This window comes from Equus caballus, chromosome 10 (assembly GCF_041296265.1).
Source record: "Equus caballus isolate H_3958 breed thoroughbred chromosome 10, TB-T2T, whole genome shotgun sequence".
NCBI classification, from domain to species: domain Eukaryota; kingdom Metazoa; phylum Chordata; class Mammalia; order Perissodactyla; family Equidae; genus Equus; species Equus caballus.
In genome coordinates this window covers 74354738-74372830 of record NC_091693.1, presented here as the reverse complement: position 1 = coordinate 74372830, position 18093 = coordinate 74354738, and the positions used below count along the sequence as shown (strand labels likewise).

The 18093-nt window shown below is 43.1% G+C and overlaps 1 protein-coding gene and 1 long non-coding RNA gene across 4 annotated transcripts in view; one reads left to right on the top strand and one right to left on the bottom strand.

Moving 5' to 3' along the window:
* MCM9 (minichromosome maintenance 9 homologous recombination repair factor) overlaps positions 1 to 13063 on the top strand; it is an 85388-nt gene extending 72325 nt beyond the window's left edge. For 2 of the 3 annotated variants that reach the window (XR_011422629.1, XM_023650980.2), the window contains exons 9-13: positions 1927 to 2129; positions 2742 to 2945; positions 4003 to 4085; positions 4778 to 4923; positions 9424 to 13063. Coding sequence is in view for 2 of the 3 variants with exons in the window: in XM_023650980.2 (XP_023506748.2) it covers positions 1927 to 2129; positions 2742 to 2945; positions 4003 to 4085; positions 4778 to 4923; positions 9424 to 10897 (2110 nt within the window). In the remaining variant the exon portion in view is untranslated. Of the gene's footprint in view, positions 1 to 1926; positions 2130 to 2741; positions 2946 to 4002; positions 4086 to 4777; positions 4924 to 7350; positions 7455 to 9423 lie in introns of those variants that run through there. The other variant, XM_070225467.1, reaches the window with a different exon arrangement.
* LOC111775356 (uncharacterized) lies at positions 1852 to 17446 on the bottom strand. The gene is made up of 5 exons (XR_002810979.2): positions 17328 to 17446; positions 16778 to 16889; positions 14170 to 15857; positions 7237 to 7395; positions 1852 to 2116 (listed from the first exon to the last, which is right to left on the bottom strand). It is a non-coding gene; the product is annotated as an uncharacterized lncRNA (long non-coding RNA).
* Between the last annotated feature and the right edge of the window lie 647 nt (positions 17447 to 18093).

Here is an 18093-nt window from a genome sequence, read left to right as displayed (position 1 = left end):
ATTTCCACGAACTGACCCTCAGGCAGCCTTTTTTCTTCACGTATAAATCTTCCTTAGCCCCATTCCTTAAGCTGATTGTTTTCATTTTTTTCCAGTTACGTCAGGAATAATTCACCACCTTCTTTCTGTCTTTGCTTGTTCATTTCCCTTCTCATACTGTGGATAGCCTGAAGATTATGTACCTTATAGGGTCCAGGAGTCTCCACAGGAGTTTCTCTTTGCTGATACTAATGCTGATACTGATGCCCTCATCCGCTGCACCCGTGCTGTCTGGAAGGCGCTGTGTTGGGCCCCCCATCCTCCAGCAGATCTTTTGTAAACGAATTGAAGGCAGGGACCAGCCATATACCTTTCTGAATTCTCAGTACGGTTCTTTGCACACAGGAAATGGCTTATAAATATTTGCTAATCAGAGAGAGGTAAAACAATTTTACCTCACATTGAAAATAATTTTTTAAAAATTATTTCATATGCAGTTGTATTTTGTTTCATTGCCAGTATTGCAGCAATATTCCTTTTTTATGATAAATGCAAACAGCCTCACTTCAGTATGGATTAAATATGCTTTTGTGAAATTAGTTAGGAACGATTTATTACATTGTTTTTATGGCAAACTGGATTCTGAGTTCTAAACAACTACCTTTACAAAGCTATTTTGGCACATAAATTATAAGATGTGGCCTGTCAGAATTTTTCTCTTTCAGTAATTTTTTTAAAAGGAGATTTCGTTTTCAGTAAAAGTGGCTTGTTTGTCTTTCTCTTCTTGAATGATTGTCATCTTGTGCCATTGAGCACAAATAAAGATTCTTAAACTTCTTTAGTTTCAGGGCATGAGGTAATTGCTAGAGCCAACTGGAAATAGATCAGGGATTAACGAAGGTGGCACATGTTTGCTGATGTCACAGGGCTGTGACTGCTGAGAGGCAGACATGCCACTATTACTGAAAACAGTTGTCGAGTGGAAAGCATACAAATTTACAGAGAAAAAAACTTTACATTGGTTATTGTCAATGAATATGCTGTATTATTTTGAGGACTTGCCCATCATTAATAAGTTTAAAGACAGTATCTAGGTTCTGTCACATCCACATGTACCCTGCCACTGCCCTGTTTGGGACTCTCCTGCCTCTCCCTGGACCGTTGCCCTCAGCTTCCCCATGTGTCCCGTCCTCGGTCCATCCTCATCTAGTGCCCAGACCCCTTCAGCCTTCCCTTCACTGTACCTCCTCACAAACGTAATGCTAATCAATCCTTATTTTTCCTCATTTCCTTTCCCTCTCTCCCTCTTTTCCTCCTCTCTCTCTCTCTCTCTCTCGTTTCTTTCACAATGAAACATCAAAATAAGTGAACACAGAAATTTTTGGCTTCAACCACTCCCCATTCCCCAAAGTCACCCTCAGTCCCACCTTCACCTCCTCCGCAAAGACGTCTTTCTCGCCACTTCAAAAAGTGCAGATGTCATGAAGGGCCAGTTCAAAAGCCACTGCGTAATGTTTCTCTGATCATCTCCTCCATCCACATAGATGAATACACATCATCTTTACTTCCCCTGGGAACTTCGTACTTCTAGGACTTATCATATTCCGCCTTGTTTTACCATTGTTGCTAGTGGATTGCAAGCTCATTAAGAGCAGTGTCCGTGTTTGGTGTAATTTTGTATGCCTCTTAGCACTCGGGAGAGGAGTCTTCTCATAGGGGTGTAAGAAGTGTGTATTGAACACTTATTTCTCCTCAGGAAAGTCTAGTGTAAATGTACTTTGTCGAAGTTGGTGTTTGTGACACCTCCTTGTATCATTCCACATTCTCTTTCACACGAGTTTCTCCAGATTTTCAAGGTGAAAGAACAGCCCCTTTTGATTAACAAGTTTCATCTTGCTTTTTATTTGAATCTCAATGGTCAGTGAATTGTATCCTCTCTTCTGGTAGCCTCGTCTGCAAGCTGAACACAAGGACCACCATCCTGGCAGCAACCAACCCCAAAGGCCAGTACGACCCCCGCGAGTCCGTATCTGTGAATATCGCCCTTGGCAGCCCACTCTTAAGTCGATTTGACCTTATCCTGGTTTTGCTTGATACCAAGAATGAAGACTGGGATCGTATAATTTCCTCCTTTATCCTAGAAAACAAAGGTATGTGGAGACAATCATTCAAACGGACAAAGAAAGAATAGACATAACCAAATGAAATTCTCCTTGAAGAAGATTATGTAAATACCAAAGGTACCCTACCAGATGAGCACTGGAGAGATGCCTAGACAGGGAGCAGTGAGAGGAGGCAGGTAGTGGGCCCAGAACAATGAGCAGAAGGAGAAGGGCCTTTCTCTACCTGCCATGGGTGAGATTGTAGTTGGTAAATACATCCTTTGTGATGAAACGGGGCAACCTTACGATATATAATTACCACTCACCTCTTGCATGCAAGGAAAACTGGACTGAATTATGAAACAGAAATCTCTAAATGTGTGCTTCTCTTTCAATTGAATTAGGTTTGCCCAAGTACTATTTTATTACAATAGGGCAGACCAGAATTTTTCTGAATAATTCTAAGCCCTATAGGAAGCTTACCTTTATTAAGTTTAGATCCTAAGACTGCTTATTCTCAAACTATATGCTACGCTTTCAATGACCACAAAACCTGAAGGTTACCTTTTTAAAAATTAGTACAAGAGCTTTATCAAAACCCTTAAAATGAAATGTTTACCTGTTCTTAGAAATTACTGACCCCACACCTGATTTCTACAGGTTACCCAAGCAAATCAGAGAAACTCTGGAGCATGGAAAAAATGAAAACCTACTTCTGCCTCATCAGGAACCTGCAGCCCACGCTGTCTGACGTGGGTAATCAAGTTCTTCTCCGGTACTACCAGATGCAGAGGCAGAGTGATTCCCGGAACGCTGCCCGGACAACCATCCGCCTGCTAGAAAGCTTGATCCGATTAGCAGAAGGTTCATTTCATCCAACAAATAATATTTTCATTGGGGGCCCAATAAGTGCAGGGCCTAGGGCCTGGCACCGTGAATTCAGAGATGAGAAGGATAATCCCTACCCTAAGGTGCTCGCAGTCGCTTGAAAAGTAAAGGCTCTGAGCTACGAAACCCCATCTTCTGGGGACGGATTATGGGTGTCAAGTGAAATGTAGTGTCATTAAGAAAGAGGAATCTTCGTGATATCTCAAGACCTCCTATAACTTAAAACATTCATTTTGGAAGTCTTAGTGATGTTCTGTTTCTCAAGGGCAGTCTATCAGCATTTTGGGTGGGATGCTTCCCTGTTTGGAATTGTTCCCTGTATAGCAACCTGCTGCTAAGGTAACAACACCGAAATAATGCCATGCCCTATCCCATCCCCAAGGCATGAGACTTACGTAGAGACACAGAATTCACGTGCCTCTCAAGAGTTTTTTTTTTTAACATTGGCTTTTACATTTAGCCCTTGTTTAAATAATTCTAAAAAAAAAATTCATATGAACTGACTGTATCATATCATGACATATGCTTAATAAAGAGTTCTTTAAAACAAATGCACTTCAATTTTTCAAGGATTTATAGCTAATATTAGGACAGGAAATACTGAAAATTCAGGTTTGCAAGTTTGGTAGTTTTGAAAAGCTCACAGATAAAGAGAAGTGCCAGAGATGAGAAATGAGTTTTAGTTTTGTGTATTTCTATAATAGACTAGAAAATGAGGATTAAAAGCTGTTGAATATTAAATATACGTTTATATAGCCCCTTTCTTTTCAGTGGTTCAGAGTACTTTTTTCATATAAAACTATGTACACAGAATTGCCGTGGGCTATGCAAAAGGATTAGGCCAATTATTAGAGAAACAACCCTAAAGGCAGTTGAACTTCGACTTCTGTGCTTGTTCTAGTAAAATTAGTTTGTTATTAGTAGCTCATTTATAAAATACAGTTTGGACAGGATCAGGTATTACATTTATCACCTCAAATACTCATTAAAAAACTCCTATCTTCAAAATTTCAAATGTGTCTTACTTTCTTAGCTCATGCTCGCCTAATGTTTCGTGACACTGTGACTCTGGAAGATGCTATTACAGTGGTGTCAGTAATGGAGTCCTCGATGCAGGTAAGGATATTCTGAACCTCATATTTGAACCCTACTTATAAGCATCGAAAAAAAGATGATTTATAGCATATCGGAAGTAATAAAAATGATCATATTCTAGAGCTAATAATTCCTGGAAATATCTAAAGGAAACCTTTTTTTTTTTTCTCCTTTTTCTCCCCAAAGCCCCCCCAGTACATAGTTGTATATTCTTAGTTGTGGGTCCTTCTAGTTGTGGCATTTGGGATGCTGCCTCAATGTGGCTCGGTGAGCAGTGCCATGTCCGTGCCCAGGATTCGAACCAACGAAACACTGGGCCACCTGCAGCGGAGTGCGCGAACTTAACCACTCGGCCATGGGGCCGGCCCCAAGGAGACCATTTTTAAAAAGGGAAAAAATCATCATGGAAACATTCTCTACGTTAGTAGCATTGATTTTGCCCATTGGTGTGAAGTAGTGGGTCTCAATCCATTTTCTCCTCAACACACCTGAAGGATGCTCATGGTCCCACTAGTGACAACATGGCTTCCTAGAGCAATGCTTGCCACCAAGAATTGGGGGAGAGGACTATTGAAATTTGAAAAAGGCTCCCAGGTGATTCCGATACCCAAGAGGGGTAGAGGGCTAGTCTTAGCCATCCGGGTCAGGGGTCCCCAGTGTGTCCTTCCTCTCTGCAGGCGGGTCTGGTATTCTCCATTTTCTCACCCCTTCAGGGAGGTGCGCTGCTGGGAGGTGTGAATGCACTCCACACTTCCTTTCCTGAAAACCCCCTGGAGCAGTACCAGAGGCAGTGTGAACTTATTCTGGAAAAGCTGGAGCTGCACAGCCTCTTGAGTGAAGAGCTAAGAAGACTCGAAAGGTGAGAAAAGAAAACCAAGAAAGGCATATAATGGAAAATCCTTCCTTGGCATTTAGTGAAACACAGAAAGTGTAACTGAAATGGAAAATCTGTCTGTACTCTCTGTAGGGGATTGTTTCAGTTATCTCTTGCCGTGTAATCAACTACCCCAGAGCTCGACAGCTTAAAAAAAAACACGACCACCATTTTAGTGCTCGCTCTTCTGGGAGAAATTCAGGGGGGCTCTGTGGGGATACTTGTCTCTGCTCCACATGGCGTCAGCTGGGGCCGCTCATACACCAGCGTTTAGCTGGGAGCTCATATGGGATTGAAGCATCCAAGATGGCTTCTGTCACATGTGTAGTGCCTTAGCTGGAGTGGCTTAAATGGCTGGGGGTTGGCTGGGCCCTCTCTCTGTAGGGTAGTCACAGCTTTGACATGGTAGCTTAGGGCTCCAACAGAGCAAAAGTAGAGGCTGCCAGGGCCCTTACAGGCTGGGCCTGAACTAGTGCAGCATCACTTCTGCCACATTTTGGAGGTCAGAGCAAGTAAGAGGGCCAGCCCACATGCAACATAAAGGGAACTAGACACCACCTGTTGACGGGAGGAGTGGCATAGACCTACCAGGATAGGGGAATTGATGGCTGCCATCTCTGGAGACTGCTTTCCACAGCTGCGTTTCCTTGGCTTGCTGGTTTGGTGAGCCTCGTGGAGAAGTCGGACTGACTGGTCCTTCTCTCTATATAGTAAGCTGTATATAAATTCACTATCTAGTAAGTTGGTATCACTGGGTCCCGATTACATAAGAAGCACCAAGGTCAGCCACCCCAGTTCACACCCAAGATGCACGGTTTCCGTGGCATCAAGAAACCGGAGTGAATGGGCTTTATTCTGTCTACTACCACCACTTCTTCCTCTTCTCTTTCTTTGGCTCGGTGTGAGAAGCAGGGCAGTGCTATTCAGAGAGGTGGCTGGGACGGCTGCTACGAAAGAGGAAGTTGGACACCAGGAGAGTGACCTACCCCAGGCCAGACCTGGACACAAAACATTTTGATAACTTGGCTTTATCATTTTTCCTCACCAGGAGAGGATATGTACAAGGGAGTGTACATAAAGAATTGTTGTGTTTATTAATATTTTAATTTTATTCTTCTTGTTTTTAAAGCTTTCTTCCAAGCTTGATAAATATTGATCGGTAGTCTATATATGACCCTGGTGACAGAAAATCACAGGCAGAAGACAGGCCCAGGCTGCTTTCTGGCCAGCCTAGGCTAGTAAGCTGAGGAGTTAGGGGTTGGTTAGAGGTAACCAGGCCTTGCTTTCCCCTGGGTAAGGCCCTGCTGGCTCCTTAGCAGCAGCTCTGAGCCTCCCGTCAGCATCCTGATCTTCCTTCTCTACATGCCCGAGTTCATGACTTTTAAAAATTTACATATTTAACAGACTAAAAAAAATCCCCGGTGAGAACGATGTATTTTATGTCAAAGAGGGAAATTTGTTTTTCATCCTCCAGGGTAACAACTCAGGAATGACAAAAGCAGTGTCCACAACTCAACTTTCTAATGACTTGTTAAAATGTGGACACACGGGAAGGACCGTGGCACGTGTATTACCTAAAGAATTTTTCCCTGAACTTTAGTGTTTCGTGCTCCCTAACTACATGAGCTTCTAAAAGGCTAAGCTTTGAGTCTGTCCCTGTGAAACAGGAATGAGGAACGGCAAGTGTATCCGTTGGGTGTCTTCATGATCAGTGCGAGTGGCTTAATGATTGACCTGAACCTGGTTGTTGGTGTTGCTCTCGGAGCTGGGGTCTGGTGAGCCAAGTGCCCGTGGAAGTGGAGCAGCTGCAGGAGGATTTGGGGACCACACCGGGATAGTGACTGTATTAAATAAAGCCCTGAGTATTCTTTTCCTGTGTTTCTCTCTTGTTTGCTCACTCTCTTCCTCCAGCAGCATCCTCTTTTGAATTTGTAAAACCTCAGCACTCCCTGGGGAGGCGTGGAGACTGCCTCTGTCCTGCTGATACCCAGGTGCCAGCCTGCAGTAAACTTGCACTTGGTGTAAAACCAACCCCCTTTTCTTTTGGTCTCCTGGCTTTTTAATGATCCAGCACATGGTGTTAAGATCAGAGCTGTTCCTTTGGTTCTTTTGTGTTTGATGTGGCTGGTCCTTTTCACACCTGCCCTGGGCTAGGCTTGGCTTTTGGAGAGGCTGCTCACTTTGACCAGAAACTGGTCATTTTGACTACCAGAAACTGACATGCTGGATCAGGAAGGGGGAAGGAATGTGAGGCTCAAGATCAGTGTTATGTGATAGAGAAACAGCAATAGGACTTACCGGATTCAAAGTGACCCTCCAGGAGGCAAAGAAGAGAAAAAAGGTAGGTAATGATCTAAAAGATAGGATGTGCCTTAAAATATTCCTTTCTTCTGGTATTTCTTTGTCATGCAGGGCCATGTTCTGGTGTTGATCCTCGAAGCAGCAAAACCCAGTGCCCTGCAAGTGAAAGTGAATTACCTCAACAGCACGAAAAGCTAATCTCATCAAGTGAGAAAACCCCAGCAGCCTGTGGGTTTATCCCCTTAGGAAAGAGTTCTCTATTCCTGAAGGAGATCACACATTAATAATAAAACCATTTGTATTTTTATCACACTTTTATTCTGGAAAGTGCTTTACTAGTGACAGCCTGCCTCAAGTGGTGGCTAGTCTACCCACCTCGAAACAGAGTGCAAAGATGCTGTCTTTTAGGAAGGTCTAGTAAAACTAGACTCTCTTTTTTCTTTCTTTCTCTTTTTTTGGGGGGGGGGTGAGGAAGATTGGCCCTGAGCCAACATCTGTTGCCAATTTTCCTCTTTTTGCTTGAGGAAGATTGTCGCTGAGCGCTAACATCTGTGCCAGTCTTCCTCTACTTTGTATGTGGGATGCTGCCACAGCATAGGTTGATGAGCCGTGTGTAGGTCTGTGCCCAGGATCTGAACCAGTGAACCCCGGGCCACTGAAGCAGAGCACACAAACTTAACCACTATGCCAGTGGGCCAGCCCCCCAATACTAGATATTTTATGTAGGGGACAATTTAATTCCCAAAGTCAGAGTTAGACTAAAATACTAGGACTAAATTTATTCTACCCCTTAAAATTCCCCATCTTTTAGCACATTGTTAAGGAGCTTTAACAGTTATGAGTATCTCTGACCTCAACTTGATGCTGAAAACATACTTGATAGTAGTAATGTTGAAAGGTATTTGGGTTTTTTGTTTGCTTATGACTACACTGAACATGGATTTTACTGTGCTGATGTTTCCAAGTGCACTGTGAATGAATATAACCCAATATTTTTACAGTAATTTTTTGTTTTCCCTGATTATGAGGTAATACATATTCTTTATAGAGTATTTTGAAAAATAAAAGTAATGAATTAAGAAAACAAAAATCACATACAATCTTATTTCCCAGAGAGATTTACCATTAACATTTTAATGTATTTAAATGTTTACATTTAAAATTCATGTAAATTTAATGTATTTTCTTGTATTCCTTTTTTCTATGATTTCACATGATTTTTAGACTGATTTACTCATGTGCTTTTTGGTGCAGTTCTTTTCAGATTTAGTGCAGGTCGTATTAGTGCATAGATGGAAGCAGGGTCGTGTTGCCCTTCTATTGAAAAGGCGTTTCTAGGTTGTTAGGAAGGGCTTTCTAGAGGAGCTCCTTCTGAGAAACTACAGTCCCTGTAGAAACGGGTCCTCTGGCATTATTTCACTTGCCAATATGCCCAAGATTTGAAATGAATATCACTGATCAGATCCTTCAATCTGGGAGGATCAGTGGGTTTCAACTCGGTATCGGTTTTGATGAAGAGCGTCTGCCCAGAACACAGGTTGCAACATGGCTGGGCTTTGCATGAAAGATGTCACAATTGCCCGCGATAGGTCTGCCACGCCCGTGAATGGCGGAGGGGGCAGCGGGAGCTGCTGTACAGAGGAATCAGTCTGCTACTCCTGAGGAAGGTGACTTTTTAGATGCGCTAAAATTCGGTGCCTCGGTTAGGGAAAGAGGTGAGAGATCACAGTTTCTAGTTTTTCACTTTGGTTCTGGTCTGCACACTGGCTACCAGACAACCAGAGCCACTTTCTCGATCAGCAGTCAGCTACAGTGCAGACAGCTACTGGGCTGTGTTGTAGCTGAACGTTTAATATGAGAAAGAAGACTGAGCATCTTCCACTGACCTTCAAACAATCTTAAATGAATTAAATAGACTTTCAGAGAGCTCTAAAAATGTAACAAACCTGCTGCCTCATTTTCTTTATTTTACTACAGTATTGGGCTAAATGAGAGTGATTATCAGAGCACTTAAATCCTATACTGATGACAGGATAATTTCTCCCTGCTGCTCTGGGAAACTGTGTTTGGTGTTACCTTGGGCTTATGTTGGACATAAACCTTTAGGTGGTATCTCAGAGACTAAAGAAAGGAGCGAGTGCTCTTCCCTTCAATACGTGTTTTCCTTCTGTGTTTCTGCTGCAGGTTACAGAGTCAGAGTGCGTGCCAATCCCAGCCACTGGCAGTGGAGGGAGAGACTGCTCCAGGATCCTCGGGAAATGATCCAGGGGAAGAACCCGAGTTCAGAACATCCACACAGCAGGAAATACATTGTGGCACGCACGCCCCCTCTGCGGGAGGCAGTCCCTGGGGAAGCCCACTTCTCGATCCCTCATCCCATCTGGGGCCCAATAGATCAGCAAGTAGAAAACATTCAGCTGAGCACAAAAATAGCAGAGACGACAGTTTGGACTGGTTTGACTCCATGGCAACTCATCAGATTGAACCTCAAAACACTGTTCCTGTGTCTCCTCGTCCCAAAACAACTGGGGGAAAAATGGCTTTGAAAATCTCCAACAGTAAATCTCAGGGTAAGGAAAAGAGTGAGCCAGGCCAAGGGAGCAAACTGGAAACTGAACAGCTTCCAGCACCAAGGGAGACAGAAGCTCCATTGAGGCCAGACAACGGTGAGGGTAAAAAGGCAAAAAAGGCAGCGATGGTTTCTGAAGCAGCAGCATCTGCTGAGGAAGCAGACTCAGTACTGACTCATCACGTCCCCAGAAAACTGCACAGGCTGCGCCAGGAGAGGGCCCAGGCTTCCTGCAGAAATCCCGCCAGGGCGCCTTCACAGCCCGCAAGCCCTTCTCACCCGCAGCCGCTTGCTGTACGCTGCCCAGAAGGAAGGCGGGAAACTCCCAAAAGAAGGAGACAGAAGGCCGTTGCTCAGGCCGAAGAGCCTGAACTTGAAAGTGTTGAGAGTCCGGGTCCCCCAGTGGCCAAACTGGCAAAATTTACTTTCAAACGGAAGTCCAGACTGACCCACTCCCCTGAAGACCACAGCCGAGTGTCTCCTGGCACAACTAAAATAGCACCTCAGAGTCCTAAAAGTCCCCACCACGAAACCAGAAAAGGAGCGGCTCTGCCTGTGAAGGGTCCAGAAAAGTTGGCCTCTACCTCAGGAAGCAGAAGCTCGGATCGGCTGCAGGGTAAGACAAAGGAGGTGGCACGGCAGCCTCCAGAGAGAGACGGGTCAGGAGAGAAGAGGGACCCTGCCCCGGAGAAGAGAGTTACTCAGCCTGAATTAGAGCTTGGGAATGAGACGGGGCGTTTTCATCCTACTTGTGAAAGAGACAAAAAGGAGGAGGTTTCGTGCAGTGATAGGAGCAGCAAGGTTCATGCTTGCACACTCGCCAGATTGGCAGACTTCTCCTTCACTTCCCCCTCTGAATCCAAATCCAAGTCCCCTCCTCCTCCTGAAAGGGGGACCTGCGGGGGGCGAGGCCCAAGCCCCCCTCCTACCAGCACAGCTCCACTGCTCGGCAGGAGAAGGAAAACATTTCAGCTGGAGGGGTCCACGGCGAGATTGTGTCTTCCCAAAAACTCTCTCTTCACTTTACCAGAACTAGATGATGACACGTTAGATTTTGATTGGGATGAAGAAATGAGAAAAAAGCCATAATCATGAAAAGCTTTCTGGTCAAATTTTACCCTCCCCAACTCAACACAGCGCCTTCAGGGCATCATCGTGGTGTTTGTATGTGCACAGAACCCTTGGCCACATTGAGTGCCATTCTGAGTACCAGCTCCTCCAACAGGTTTTATAATGTCAAGTTTATCTTCGTGACTTGAAAAGTTGTATAATCAATGTAGGTCAGTGTGATACCAGCACTTGAATCGAATTAATTGACGTTGTGCTTAATTTGGCAAACGGAGTCCTTATATTCCCAAAGATGTTTCTGTTTGTTTTGTTTTGGCTTGGTTTCTTTTTTAAGGGGGAAGGTCTTCCCTACATCCCTTCTTTCATTCAGTCGGGGACAGATGCCAGGAAGGTGGCGCTCATAAAGCTAACAAGGCAGGTGAACTCTTTTCCTTTTTTTTTTTTCCTGCATTTTTTTTTTCACCCAAGATGTGCTGAGTATGGTGAACATTTATCATGATTTGCCAAAAATTATGTGATTTTTCTAAAATTTTTTTGTGTTTATTCTCGTGTCAGATGAAATGTGACTAAAGTTTTTTTCTTTGAGAGGCATCCTCACAGTTTCATGGTATTCCTAAAGATCTGGCAGCTGGTCAAGTACTAGCTTCCTGAAGTATTGACCTTTTGAGTTGTCCTTTCTTTCTTGAGCCAACATTTTGTGCTTCCAATTCTTTTTATCTTTTGGCCACATACCTTCAACCTTCAACTTCAACCTCAGTCCTGTGGTTGGAAGAAGAGTGTGCAGTAGTCTCAATCATGTGTCGTGGCATCTACCCATGTGGTTAGTATGGAAACGTGATTCCTACTAAGTTATGATTCATTTGTCTTTAAAACCAAGCAGAGGACTGTGTCTGGGAGGAATAGATGACTCAAGCTTTGCCTTTCTTAAGTCCTCTTAAAATCACTTCTTCCTTTGGATTCTAGCAGGGGCTGTTAGGAGTCCATAATTACACTTTTTCTTCTAAAATGTGAATGTGTAAAATAATAATTAATAGATTCTTTCATTGAGGGACCTTTAGACATGAAGAATACTCAAAACTATATGTACTCTGTTTAATGATCACTTCATTAAATTCATATAGAAAAAAACAATTTTTCTTGAGCATTTAAACATCAATTCCAAAATTGAATTTTCCAGTTAAATTTTCTGAAAAATTTTAAACTATGATACAAATTTAGTATGGGCGAGTCTTGAAATCTTCAAACATCTTACACAACTGATAAAAGATATACGTAAGCAAGGATTATAAAATTTATTCCTGCACATTCCCTTAAACCCATTCTAAAACATCAAGAGTATGGTTTACATAGGGTAATTTGATTATTTCTGTACTTAGTAACTTCCCAGTGTAGCATGATTCTTAAGGTGATATATTCCTAATCTTTCAGTGTTGCTATTTTCCTGGGTTTCAGTGTTCTTACTAGAACTGAGGAAAGGAAAGGATCTGGGTCATTGACCAGTTGATTCTTGGTCTGGACATGATCTGATTGTGTAGACTGTGGTCATTCAAACCTGAGCCACAGTGTTGAGCTGACTGTTTTTTTTTATGGTAAACTTCTAAGTCCCTTTCTTATAAATTTTTGTCTTTGAAACTTGGTATCTTTTGCCGTAATGATATATTAACCTTTGCATGGCTGACGGTACCTAACCTACTCGCTTGTCATTAGGGCATTTTGATCTGTTGTTTTTATCATTTAAAATGGTTATATTCCTTTTTGGGAATCTTGATTCTAGAGCTTTCATTTCTTAGTAACGAGGAATTTAGTTTATGTAGTTAACTTGTCTCTTCAGGACACTGAGTAATTCATATTTTAAAATTGCGGTGTTGAGTTGTCTCTCTTCCTTGGTTACTGTGTATGACCACCTATGCTACCTTCTACCTGCTTATTATTGTACTCATCATACATCCTAGTATTTGTGCTAATAAATCCACCGTATTTTTTATTTTAGTAATTTCTTCTGCCAGGATCATTTGGTCAAGTTACAAGTTCCATGTGTATATTATTTAGTGCTTACCCAGATAGAAATAACTATATATGTAAATATTATAAACAGACATAATTATTACAAGAAATAAAATACTCAATATGAATGGTCCCCTACTTATTAAAAAAATTAAACTTCTATCACCGCCCACTTTTGAGTTATGACTACTTTGCTGTGCTTATGTTTGATGCTCACAATGTCACAACTTGGTCAGTAGGAAGTGCCTTGATGTTGACACCCATGTACTTTTAGGACTCTGACGTTCCTAAAAGCATCCATACTATCTGAAAACAACTGCATCTTTCAGACCCATTATGATTTTTTCTTCCTGCCCCACTCATAGAATCTGCTACCCCTAAGGCACTCAACTTCCTTTAGAGGCCACTGGTATTCCAGACTGAACTCGGGGTCTCAGGGATGCTGGGGGTCAGTACTGGGCAGGAGCACTACCACTGCCGTTGGGTCCCTTGTCATAGTTTCAGGGCTGGGAAATGTTTACTGTCCTGAGGTCACATTTATCCTACTGTGTCCTACTTTTCTTACAGTGTGTGCTTTCACGATGACGAAGACTTTCCCCATTTGGTCTGTAATGTGTGTACCAGGGAAGCACAGACGGGGGAAATAGGTACAGTCTCAGAAATCACACTCTGGTCAATAAATGAAAGTGTAATAAATACATTTCATTGTGAAGCAACATGTCAGAACATTTTTATGTCAGGCCACTGGACTCCTTGAAAACATTTTAATAATGTAAAACTATTTAAACACAATAAATGCTATACCTAATTTTGTTTGTGAGAGAACCAAACCAGAATTTTAATTCTGTTCTAACTATGTAAAAGAGTTGGGTTTTCTGACACTGTGAAAGATATACTCTTCAGTGTATATGTGGTATCCTAAAATTTATAATAGAGATTTTATTGTTGTAATTTTTAGTGTTTCTTAGAAATAGGGAAAAAACAAACATATTATTCTGATATCTTTAACTCTTTGGCTTAATTCAACCAAACTTTAAACTTTTTCTGAAGGTTTACCAAAACTTTAATAATAGAGATCTATTCTTGGTTGACAAATTTTAACAAACCTACATATTCTTTATGTGTATACTGTACTTCATTTCTGTGCCTTCTCCAACTGCTAAAGCTGCCCAGCTGGTGGAATTACTGGAAGACCAAGTCTAGAGAAAATCTCAGGTCAACCCCAAGGAAGACCCCTAGAGCTCACTTTTAGCCAAACCACAACATTTGGGAGTTCAGAACCTACCTACCCTGACGGTCTAGGTCATCTGGCACCAGGTTAACCTCCCAGATGCAGCTGATCAAACAGCCTAGCTTCAAATCTAAGGCTCACAGCGCCGAAGGCCAGGCCAGTGCACGTTCCTCAGTGTTCAAAACATCTTCTGTGTCTGCTTTCCGTATTGTTAACATTCAGGAAAGATTAAAAAGGCTCCTGGCTCACAAGAGGGGTTTTGTTGCGTCCCGTCTTGCAGGTGGCAGAGCCCCCCAGGTATATGGGGAGTCATCACCCACACACGTCCCCTTCACCGTCACGCAGAGGACGTACACAGGAAGCTGTGGAACTGCCCCCTATGACACATTCTTCTGTTTTCTTATCACTTCCACTGTCTTCCCTCTTAAAGGCTTAGGATATGTCTAAAGGTAATATTTGTAAAAGTCAACTTGACAGAAATGTTAAATTTGGCTTAATTAAATTGTTGATGTGTCTATGTAAACACTCCGGTGCAAGACGGAGTCCAAGAAGGGAAACGGGTGCACACGCTGGGCCTGATCTCACCGAGAAGCGGGGTCTAAGTTATTTATCTTGTAAATGTAAATGGTTTTTTCGGCCACTCTTCTTTTTGGAATGTTAAGCCTTGGCCAAGTCGAACCTCCAGAAAGCAAGCATTCGTACTGGGTGCATCTTTCTGTGGGGATAGACTTGGTTTAACTTAAGGCTTTCATAATAAACCAAGCCAGTGTTGAAATATTGCTTAATATTCCGATCTAACTTTTTCAGGGCCCGCTGATACACAAAGGAGAGCAGGTAGCACAGCAAAATAGGGACTCAGGCAAACTGGGTCCTAGAACTGACTGATCACAGCCGGCAGTGTGACCTCACTGTCCTCAGTGATCTCTTCCATAGCAGCCGAGGATGAGGGTTTCGGACTCAGGTGGTGGTGAGTTAGAAGAAAGGAAGCCTCGGAGGCTAGCTGAAATAAAAGTAGATTTGCTGTAAGGATATGGCGGGGAGTCTCACTAAAGACGGGAAGCAAAGTCTCACCAGGCTACATGGCCCTGGAACCGGAAAGTTCTCTCAGCCTCTCCTGGGTCCTCAAGGCCCCTGGCCCTGCCTCTCAGTGAGTGTGATCCGGTTTTACTGTCCCCTCCACAGCCCCGCTGTCTGTGCTCACTCAGGGCTTCTCTGCTCCAGGTACGTTGTAGCTTTGCTCTGCTTTGGGACCCGGCTCCAGCAGTGCCTTTCTCTGATCTTTCCTGGTGATACACCCCTCTTCGTCTTCCTGCTTCAGGCTGTGTTCACCTTGGTTCAAGAGGAGGTGTGTGTGGGGTGAGTGGCCACGTGGTACAAACTCAACAGCCAGAGCTGTGGGTGGAGACAGAGTCTCCGAGGGTGTGAGGTGGGAGCCGGTGATTGGCCAGTCCGCCACTCTTGGATCTTGAGAGGGTCTTGGTTACAGGTTCCATAATTCTACCACCTTTGTTGTTTCTGTTACGGTTACCAACTTGAGAGAGCGTGCCTCGAAAGGCACTGAGATTGAATTCCAGCCTGACAGCAACGAGGTGTTTTTCAGAGATTGCAAGCCCCTTTTGGCAGGGTGAAAGCACAGCTTAAGCTGCAGGCCGCAGAGCGAGCTGTTTGTTGTGTGAGTGGTTGCCAAGCTCCCATTGTCCTGTGTGTCAACTGCTCATCATAACTCCATCATAGCTTTTAGAAATGCTTTGATGAAAGACAAAGTAGATAGAAAGTAGAAAGGATATTATTCTGAAATATACCATAGGGAATGATCTCTGCAGTTAAGGTACATCTTAACCTGCTCCAGATTTTCAATGTTATAATTGCCAACAAAGCAGGAACTAGACCCACTGTGAGGAGAGGCAATACAAAGTGTCTTAGGCCTACTTTAATCCTTTTTAGGATTACCGAGAAATGATAGTCCAGAATAATTTTGAACTGAAGAGCAATGCAAGATTGATCTTTAGTGATCTTACCTTTATCATTGTTGGGAAATTAAACTGCTTTTTAAGAAGGGGAACCCAAAGCTGCCTCGCTGAATCTAGCATATCAGAGACCTTGGTTTGCTGCCTTTGAGGGGACCTAAAGTGAATGGGGAGCGACGCTAGTGACTGGGGCACAGTAAATCCCTGGAGAGGCTCCTCGTCTGCATCCTTGCCCCGAAGAACTAGTAAAGGTGGAAAATTCAAGTATCTGTTCACATGACCCATCCTTGAATGGGAAAGTACCTGCCAGACACTGTCCAGTCAGTTTTCTTCCCAATATCATCATATGGGTTCTGACAGTTACAAAAGCAATGAAATGTTAATTTCATTATAATTAGATATATGGACATTATAACAGTTTTCTCCAAAAACGGTAAGCTGAGTTTCAAAGAAACTTTGAGCCAAGTTAAGTTCATGGCAATTGAGATTTTTCTAAATTGGTTTTGAGCACGTATTAAGCCCAAATTTTAATTACAACATATCAATCATCATAATATTAGTACTTAGTTTTCAAAATGTATTTGATACATGACAATGATTTTCGTAACTAGTAATGTTCATAATTCAGGTGATACCCCATTTTACAAATAAAGAAAAAGCTCAAACATTTAAGTGAGTTTTTAAAAATCTTTAACATACCTTATTTGAAAGAAGTTTAGGGGGGCCGGCCCAGTGGCTCAGCGGTTAATTCGCACGTTCTGCTTTGGCGGCCTGGGGTTCACTTTGATCCTGGGTGTGGACCTACGCACCGCTGGTCCAGCCATGGTGTGGTAGGCATCCCACATATAAAGTAGAGGAAGATGGGCGCAGATGTTAGCTCAGGGCCAGTCTAACTCAGCAAAAAGAGGAGGATTGGCAGCAGCTGTTAGCTCAGGGCTAATCTTCCTCAAAAAAAAAGATTAGGTTCTGGGACAAATACTTCCCAAATCCTTCCCTCACTTTTTAGTGCTCCATTAAAAGTAATATCTATCAATAAAAGGTAGAAGTTATCTACTTAGATTGCTTACTATGTGCTAATTATTCTTTACGCATTTTCTAGTGTTAATTCATTTAATCCTCCCCACAATCTATACTATAGTGGTATTATCCTCATTTTACAAATTTAGGTAACCGCAGCTTAGAGATAACTAAATAACTTGACCGAAGTTACCTTAATATATTACTTCACAAAATGAGAGAAAAGTATTACCTCCAGAAACTCCCCACTTTGCCAAGCTCCTGGTCCACTTCCCACCATACGTGAGGCTCTGCCAGGACCTGCACCGCGGGTCCTGCCTTCTCGCCAATACCGCAGATGGACCATCTGTGCTGCTATCGAAGAAAAGCCGTCCTCTGTGTGCTGGATCCCATCCCCTCCTGCCGGCTCCAGCAGTTCTCCCCTCGCTGCTTTATCCATTGACCCCTCTCCACTGTACCCTTTCCACCAGCCTACAGACAGCCTGGTATTTATCCCATCTTAAAAGAACAACGACAAAACAAAACAATAACAAAACAGCTCTCTACCCAACCTCCCTCTCCATTTCTCTGTTCTGGCAAAATTTTTTAAAGAGTTGTGTATTCCCCAGTCTCCATTCCTGTCCCCTCTCCTGGCCACTTCAGGTCAGCTTTGGCCCTTGGCACTGTGTTAAAGTTCTCTTATCAAGGTCACCAATGACCTTCCATGCTCGTCCTCAGTCCTTACCTTACTTGATTTGACAGTCGACTACTCTCCCCTCCCTGAAATCCTTCAGACTTCACCTCCAGGAGATCAGCTGCCTGTGGTTTTCCTTCCTTGCCTCTTAGGGCCTCCTCAGCTTTTCTGCTCCTTGCCTAGTTTCTCCTCCTCCCCTGGACCTTTAGTGTTCGAGTGACCAAGGGTTCATTTCTATTCCCACCCTCTCCCTGTTACTCTCTTTGAGTCTTAGGACTCTCAAAACCCATCAATTAGTCTATGATTCCTTTCCTGAAGTCCAGAC